The sequence below is a fragment of the Notolabrus celidotus genome, chromosome 6 (genome assembly GCF_009762535.1).
Source record: "Notolabrus celidotus isolate fNotCel1 chromosome 6, fNotCel1.pri, whole genome shotgun sequence".
NCBI classification, from domain to species: domain Eukaryota; kingdom Metazoa; phylum Chordata; class Actinopteri; order Labriformes; family Labridae; genus Notolabrus; species Notolabrus celidotus.
The window spans coordinates 35749183-35758183 of NC_048277.1; the positions used below are offsets into that span (position 1 = coordinate 35749183).

Consider the following 9001-nt stretch of genomic DNA (forward strand, 5'->3'; position numbering starts at 1 on the left):
TGCTGCATTTAGCTGGATTGGAAGGGATGTATTACCTACAATAGACTTTTAAAAGGGTCAATTTGACCCGCATATATTCATATCCTATACACATTAAGGAATATCAAAAAATATTAATAGAATAGAGTAATCAATAAGATATAAATAAATATACAATGAAAATAATGATAATAAAAGTATGTATATAAGACAAAATAAGCTATGTAGAAAATAAATATGGTTTGTGCTGCACTCAGTCAAAACATTAGGAAACTGATTACAATCATTCAATAAAAAACAATAATTCTTATTAAATCTACAAAAATACCTACTTCTATAACCAATAACTAGTTTTATATAGCTCTTAAAAAAACAAGGTACATATTTGTAGTTTATTAATGATTTATATTAAATGTAGAAACAGTGGGATTGTGGAATTTTCAGTCTTATATATATGTAGGAATGTTTAACACTTGTATCTTTCCAGTCTAAGTGTGAGGTGCAGAGTAACTTCCTTCCAATGTCACCCGAGACTACTGGGTGATTTTATTTTATTTATTTATTTATTATTTAAAAGGACCATGCATATTAATTAACATTTCTGCAAATATGCCAGAGTTAGCCAAAAGACTAGTTTACATAAAGTAAAATAAAATGAAAGTAAGAAGGTAGAGGAGAAACCAAAACACAAACAAACAAAAAAGAGAAGAAAAGAAAACTACAAATAGCACCATATGATTAAAAATGACTAAAAGCAACATGAGGACATGAGATGACAGTTTTTGAGAAAGTGTCCATGGACATAAAATACATGGAGCAAGACAATCAGGAAGCAGCAATGAGGAAATGTTAAAGAAGACGCATGCAGACACAACAGGACAACAGGACAACAGTTAACAGTGCTGTACATATTTGCATCAGGCAGTGACTACCAATCATTAAACTAGCTGCATGCAATTCAAGATAGAAGAGACAGGGTCACTGTAGTAATCAAGGTCTTTGTCCCTGCTCCTGTCTTTATATGTTTAGGCTGACATAGTGTCTCTAGACTAGAGCACCGCTCTTCCTCTAAATTGTTTTGTTTCCTATTGTCCAAATATGGGTATCTAACTTTAGTGTAATCTTACAGGATATAACCACACCTGAGGAATTGTCTGGCAGAACTGACTTGGCATTGCACTTCACTCACCTGCCTGTGTATTGTTATTTCTCCTTGATCAAGTTCTACATAAACTATTTCAACGTAAGCCGTCAGAGTCTCCTGAGTCTCCTGTGTCCAGTTTATTGATGAATTCCACAAGTGGTATAACCATGGAGGTATAACATCCTTGTATATATAATTCCTTCATTCCCAGCGCTTTTGTACATAGGTAATTCTAACTGTTCTGTTCTTCTGTATAAACTTTGATTCAATTTTCTTTATAATTCATTCATATTTATATTTTATTCCTTCTTTTAATATTTGACTTCCTTACATACCGTTTAACCCTCCTGTTATCCTCAAATTTTACTGAGCTGTGTATTCTTCTATGTCAGCTCCACCCCGTTGTGTGAATTATCCATGTCTTCACAGGACGATATGTCCCACCCCACAGTACAGCAAATATCAATATTCTCATGGGAAAGAAATTTCCCCACTGTCCCATGTTGTTTGACCTATCAGAAGTTCTCACAGTACGACAGGTATGGTGATGTCAGGTTAGGGCCTTAAAGCAGAGGGAGGTTTTCCTAGATAATACAATTGTTTGATATAGGGACCTCAGTATCATGCAAAAACAACCAAACAAATGTGTTTAATAAGTAGATATTTCTTATGTTTTATACAAGCGTGCTGGATACGGCCCTGGTGGTGAGGCTTTCAGCAGTGTGACTGCCCCCTGGTGGCTGGCTGCAGTATAGGTCAAAAAATCTGTCTCCCCCATTCATTTGAATGGGGGAGCAGTCAAACTTTAAAAAATAAATACACGTCGTATGAATGTTTCTCCCGTCCGTATGCTGTGGTTATATGTAGTTAGTATTTGACTGTTTTGTGTCCAAGGCCTCTTTTTCCTGAAAAGTTTATTTTTCGTTAGTTATTAGAGTTTAAAAAACGGGGTTTTACTTCCTGTTTCCTTTGATTCACAGCCGCCGTAGAACGAAACTTCAAAGGGCACACAGCGTCTTGTGACGTCACGCTGTAGGGCGGAGCTTATTACAGTGGCTTCACAGGCTCTGGCTGCACAATGGCTGCGCCCAGGAGCGGGATTTTTTGGCTTCAGAACTGTACAACGGGAAGAGGCGGAGCAACGCTGTCCATTTTTATTTACAGTCTATGATTTTATACAACTAAAACAGCCAGCGGTCAAATTGACCGCTTTACATGGAGGCATGTAAAATATATGGAGGACATTGGAACATATATTATTTTTTTCTGTTTACCCAGTTGTCCCCTTTGAATTAGGACAAGTCATGAAATATGAAGCAAAAAATATATTTTCTAAAGACATTACACATTGAATTGGGTCAAATTGACACCAAGGATAACAGGAGGGTTAAGAGCTCTGTAATGACCCAGTTTCCCTCTCAGGATAAACTGAAGTATTTCTGATTCTGATAAATGTAAGATAGGCACAAAACCCAGGACTGTAAGGAATAAATCTAAAAAAGTTAAACAGAAAAAAGTGCATTATTTCCTTCAGTGGACACATACAATGTCTGGAAAAATAATTATAATACAATTTTTATTAACCAGTTTCCAACATTTGTCTGTGATTGAAGGACTTTAAAACAACTTTAAAATAAAGAAAGACAAAAGATCAATTTGTGATTTCAAAGTCTTTTATTAATCCAAAAAGCGTCTTGTTTATGCCACCAGAGCTGAAGCTGTAGAGGACTCGCTGTGAACAGAAAGAGAGGACACAACGTCAGAGGGCGCACTCCCACAAACACACAGAATATACTAAGACTCTCCTGCAGGGGGCAGTGTGGGACAAGTTCAATGGATGTTTTTCATCCCAGTTTTGAGTGTTTAGAGTTTGTAAATATTCACAGTTCTAGTTTAATGTCTCATACATAATGTCATTGTACAGAGGGGACTGGCAGATGTGGCACCAAGTAGCCACTCTGCTAATTTACCTCCAGTGTTAATCTGGCACAACAGAAATATCACATCTCTCAATAAAGACGAGAGCGGGACAATGAATTGTGCGTCTTTAGATTCAGAGAGTAAAGCCCATCAGAGAGTGTATATCAGACGTTAACAAAGACAGCTTCTCTAAGTGGATCTGATACGTACTACTTCCAGTTGGGGGCCAGTACTCTCTTGGTCTTGTAGTAGCGGGCCAGCCTGTGGATCCTGCTCTCGATGAGAATCAGGCGGAACTTGGCATCTTTGTCCTTCAAGGAGAGAAATAAACTTCACAGTTATAAAGTGCAACACATCATTATGTGTATGTTATTGAATGAACTTTGATCACCTTGAAGCAGCTCGCTTTTCTTTTTTAAAACACATTTTAAATGAATCTGGATTGAAGTAAGTCTCATACAAACCCAGCGTAACGAACATGTAAAAGGCGGATTTTCCAAATGTCAGATAACAGCAGCGACAACAAATGGAAGCCACAGTGGTTGAACACACACCATTAATGGTCCAATTGTTGTACCTTTCTGTTTCTCTCCAGATGCTTCCTGACGGCCACGGCCTTCTTGATGAGGTGGTACAGATCCTCGGGCAGGTCAGGGGCCAGACCCTTGGACTTCAGGATCCTCAGGATCTTGTTGCCAGTGACGAAACGGACCTGGGCCACACCATGGGAGTCCCTCAGGATCACACCTGGATGAGGAGACAGAGCAGGGTTGGGACTTAGACACTGTACATTACTGCAAAACAGTTTGCTCATGTGTTTGTCATGTGTGTAAGATTTATGGGGAAAGCTGAACGTTAACTTAAGGGATCATCTCCTCCCTCTAATCTAAGAAAACAGATGCACAATGTTGAGAGGACAGAGTCACGCTCATCTGGGGTGAAGAAGTGAATGTGGTAAGTGAGAATAACAGCTCGCCATTTAAAGGTTGTTCCAAGCTAAAGAGAGTTCTGTTAGAACTGAACACTATTGCAGCTCAAACATCAATTTAATTTTACCGGTTGATCTTTAAAAAACAGATTCATGAGCCCCTTGGAGGTTAAAGGGTTTTATATATTAGGCCCAATGATTGACTGAATGCATCCTGACTTAATAAACCTGTCTTATTTATACCTTTGGGACCTTTGATTCAAGTTTCCATCCACTCTAATGTTTGTTAGTACACTGAAGCCACTTTTGTGATTAGCTTTAGTAGAAAATGAGGACATGTGGTCGTGCAAAGGGGTCATGGAACTGGCTCTGATCTCTGTTAGCTTGCACTTCTAGAGAAAAACAGCAGCTGCTCCACATTAAAACATCCTGCATGTTAGATATCAAACATTTTAAAGAGTATTCTATCATTAAAAGAGTTCTCCAAAGTGGTTTTATCTGCTGTCTGATTAGTGAATTCCTGTCACAACAGTGTGCACGGGGGTGAATGCACACAGAGTCTCAAAAAGACACATGGTCAGTTTGTGAATGTAGCAGAGTTTAGTGTCGCTCTCATAATGCATATTTCAAACAGTTCTGGGGGAAAAAAATCCACCTATTATTCACCACCTAGCAAAAAGGGAATTAAAATAAACTAAATATCTATTTACAAACTATCTGAATATTTGATATCTGATTGATTCTAAAAGAGCACAACATCAGGACACATTACTGTTATCGATTTAACAATAAAACATGTCCTTGCTCTCACACTACAAATTCTATACAGGTTAAAATGAGGGACGTACCGATCCTGTGATAATCTATCAGATTGGAGCCGTTTTGACAATTTTTCACTCATTATTTACGATTGTGTCCGTCAGCTGTAGTAAAAGAAGCACTATACGTGGCAGAATGCAAAGGTGTAAGTAATTCAGCATGAGAGACACAGTAACTAAATGCCAGCAATATTTTAAACTAGAAACTAAACATGCAACAGAATACAGTGTTACACTATGGCTACAGAGAAAAAGGCTGCTGCTGTAAAGCAACAAAGTGTGGACTATGAATGGAAGGACATATCCTCAAAAGCAAAAAGGCCAAAAAGAGAACAGAGAATGTTTGATTCATTGTTTGGAGTAAAGAAAGCAGGTTTTTGACATCTATTGGGGCTTTTGGGTCCACAGTATGTCCTTAAATCTCAACACTTCAATTCAGACACTACCTTACCAGGGCTGAACACAAGTTTGTGACAACATGAGGTGATTTAAAACCCATTGTGACTGCTGTTAGTTTTACAACAGACATGTGGATTAAATTAAGCTAAGGCTCTATTCTGAATAGATTTGATCGTTTATGTTCATTTTAAAAGAATTCTGACTAGGCAAAGTTAAATGGAATAAACTGAGGACAGCTTTAAGTTGAGTTCTTTTGTGCTGGTATTGGTAGATACTGGATAATAAAAACTCTGATCAGGGGCTTAAGATGAGCGAGACATCCCTCACTGATATCTGATTTTATACTTTTACATGTGTTCAACTACTTTGATTAATTTCAGATTGCATGTTAAGTATAGTTAGTGTTCACACAGCCAAATAAAGCACATGTGCTTAAAGTGATCACACTACATTTTTACACAAGTTCAAAAAATGAGAATTTGTTGGTAAATTTCTAATATTTCCTAAATCACTCACCGATCTGAGAGGGGGTCAGACCCTTTTTGGCCAGCTTGAAGATCTGCTCTTTGACATCATCAGATGTGAGCTTCAGCCACTGAAAACATCAATTTAATAATTAAAAACAAATCTATTTACTGTTGTCATAATACAGTATATATAAAACTAAAGATACTCACAGTGGGAACACTGCGCCTGTACGGCAGAGCTGACTGGGACAATCCCTTACTGTGGGAGAGAAGAACATCAGACTAGTTACACATCATGGAGGAGACTTTACAAACTTAACATGTTAAAGAGCAATGGAGTTAAATTTAAACAACACCTGTGGACTTTAGTGTTCACTGAGAGCAGACAGGCCGGCTAATGCTAGCTACATGTGATAAATGCTATACTAATGTATGGACGAAATGTAACTTTAAAAGAGAATTATTTGCCCACGGCAGGTAAAAGCATGCATTTACAGTTTAAATCAGTTTACTATCACAGTCTAACTTGTAAACTAAAGCAGCCACAGAGAAGAATCGTGGTCAGCAGCCATTAAAGGAGCTAAAGCTAGCTAGCTGCAGACAGACGCCGCTTAGAGGATGTGTCATTTTGTTAAATTTCTCTGTTCTTTCTTGAATTAATCCACTAAATTCTATCCGTGGATGTCTATAATGTGTTTATAAGCTGTATCAGGCACTTTAAACGGATCTAATGTTGTTAAAATGAGACTTTAATGTGTAAAAAGAGGGCTCACCCGGGAGCGTGCATGCGACCCATGATGGCGGTTGAGGAAGAGAGGCCGCACACGCGACGGAAAACGGTATTCTGCGCCTGCGCCGGAAGTGACGCAATGACGTAGAGACACGCTCATGAGACGTTGTTGGACGCATTCAAGATGTGAAGAAATGAGACTAAACTTGAACATAATCCCTTAAAACGCGTCCAAAACGTGAAGAAAAGACTATAATTATAGATAAATAATTATATTATGTCACACTGAACTTATCTGAGGACTTTTCCATCACCAAATGATATCTTTCTGCTGTAGTTTGATGTGAATTTGTGCTCACATTACATTGAAATGTCCAAAATTCTCCCCAGAAAGAGTTTAACTGTTCACATTTACCACCATTCTTAGTTTATTTATCTTCTTTCTAAATCATATAACATTCACACAAATAACTGCATAATTATTCATGATTTTGAGGGAAATTGGCACAGATTGCAGACAAAACAAAGCAAATAGCAAGGCTATTAGAACCAAACTTGCTGCATAAAAAGGCTTTTTCATTGTTAAACCAACCCTGAGCAATCAAAAACAACTGTAGGCATAATTTTAGAAATGTAGTATGTTTTTTTTCAAGGTGGTTCTGTTTTAAATTATGTTTTTTGAGTGTCGTGCTTAAAAATATGTCCCTAAATAGCTCATAATATGACTCAATGGAAACACTTGCTGTTAGGCTAGACCAGGGTTTCCCAAAGTGTGGGTCTGGACCCCATGGAGGGTCGCCAGACACTAGTATGGGGTTGCAAGATGTCTTCCAGAATTATTATTTTTTGTAAAGTAATCTAAAACTTGCATATTTGACCCATTACTGATAGTAGTTACATTTGAAGTAAGACCTTCAAACAAAACGTTTCATTAGTATTCTGCTTCTCTTTGTTGACAGATGACCTCTAAGGTTTGGGTTAGAGTTAGGGTCAGTAAACAGTTGATTAACAAAAGCACCCTCAGAAGCCACATGTGCATGTAGGTTGGCTAATTTTCTGCAGACCAGCTAAAAATGAAGTATGAAGCAACTTTTAATCACTTCGAGGGACAGTGGGGGTTGCAAGTCTTTGGCACTTATATTTTCAGGGTTGCAGGCTGAAAAGTTTGGGAACCCCTGAGTTAGACTGTCTTTAGACTGTGCCTTTATATTTAGGCATGTGTCACTTGACTCTGCAGCCATGTTTGAAACTAAAACTTGAGTTTTGTCTACGCTCAACTTCTTAAAATATCGTCAAAGCATCAAATGAGCCCAATTTATATCAGCAAACCAGAGCTGCTCCATAAAACTGACTGAATAAAGTGAGTTTATGACACTCTCTATGGGAAGATGGAATAAAATACAAAGTCCGAAGACAACAGTGAATGGTTTGCAAAGTACATGACACATTTCATATGACAGACACAAATCGTGACACCAAAAAACTTTACTTCATTCCCTTCTCAAACTCCTTCCAACTGGTTGGAGGACTGTATTCATAAAGCCCCTGATGAATACAGTTCCATATCTCAGATTTATGATCCTCTACTGTCAGTGGCCTCACCCTCCTTAGATCGCCTTAAGTCAAAATGGGGGGATGACTTTGGCGAGAAGATCTCAGATGAAATCTGGAAATCGTCTATTGCAATGATCCACAAAACCTCAATATGTGTCAGACATAGTGTGATCCAATTTAAAGTATTTCATAGATTGCATCTGTCTAAGAGTAGGCTTGCCCAAATTTATCCAGAATCTGACCCAACCTGTCAACGGTGCAACCGAGATCCAGCGACCCTTATCCACTCATTTTGGACTTTCCCAAATCTGAGGCAATTCTGGGCTAAGGTCTTTGAAACACTTTCGTACATGTGTGACAGAGCCATAGACCCAGAGCCAACTTTGGCAGTTTTTGGCGTTGCTCAGAGAGATCTGAATCTCACACAAGCTCAGGTCCACGCTGTTGCCTTCTCGTCACTTTTGGCAAGACGTCTAATTCTATTTAATTGGAAATCTAGCTCGTCCCCTATGCACAGCCGCTGGGTTGAGGAGGTAATGAGCCATTTGAAGCTGGAAAAGCTCAGATACACCTCTCAGATACACCTCTCAGGGTTCGGTTAATAAATTCCATAAAATATGGAAACCATTCCTGGACTATTATAATAACTTTTATACTACATGAACTGTTATTTAAAGCCTGTAGCAGCTGACCATAATCACGCAGAATTGCTGTAGAATCCTGACTTTTTTAGTAAATTGTATTTATTTTATTTTGTTTTTGTATTTTAGTACGTTTTGTCTTGTATTTTGCTTAATTTCCTTTTGTGATTCATTTTATATATGTGTGTGCATGTATGTGTATACATATCATTATTTTCATTATCTCTATTATTATATTTGTTATTATTTTGCTGTTATCTACTCATGTAATTGGTTATTTATCCTTTTTTGCTCTTGGTTTGTTGGCCAGTCTCCCAGGGGGGTGGGGTGGGTGGGTTGCAAATGTTTTGCATAATGTATAACTTGTAATTGATTGCAAAAATCCAATAAAAACATTTGAAATACAAATCGTGACACCATA

The 9001-nt window shown here is 37.9% G+C and overlaps 1 protein-coding gene and 1 non-coding gene across 2 annotated transcripts; both read right to left on the reverse strand.

The window, feature by feature from the left end:
* Nucleotides 1-2778: 2778 nt before the first annotated feature.
* rps13 (ribosomal protein S13) lies at nt 2779-6536 on the reverse strand. The gene is made up of 6 exons (XM_034686462.1): nt 6429-6536; nt 5866-5914; nt 5705-5783; nt 3621-3790; nt 3254-3354; nt 2779-2855 (listed from the first exon to the last, which is right to left on the reverse strand). The coding sequence occupies exons 1-6, from the start codon at nt 6449-6451 to the stop codon at nt 2822-2824; spliced, it is 456 nt and encodes a 151-aa protein (XP_034542353.1). The 5' UTR covers nt 6452-6536; the 3' UTR covers nt 2779-2821.
* LOC117815154 lies at nt 3038-3168 on the reverse strand. The gene has a single exon (XR_004631732.1). It is a non-coding gene; the product is annotated as a small nucleolar RNA SNORA19 (small nucleolar RNA).
* Nucleotides 6537-9001: the final 2465 nt, after the last annotated feature.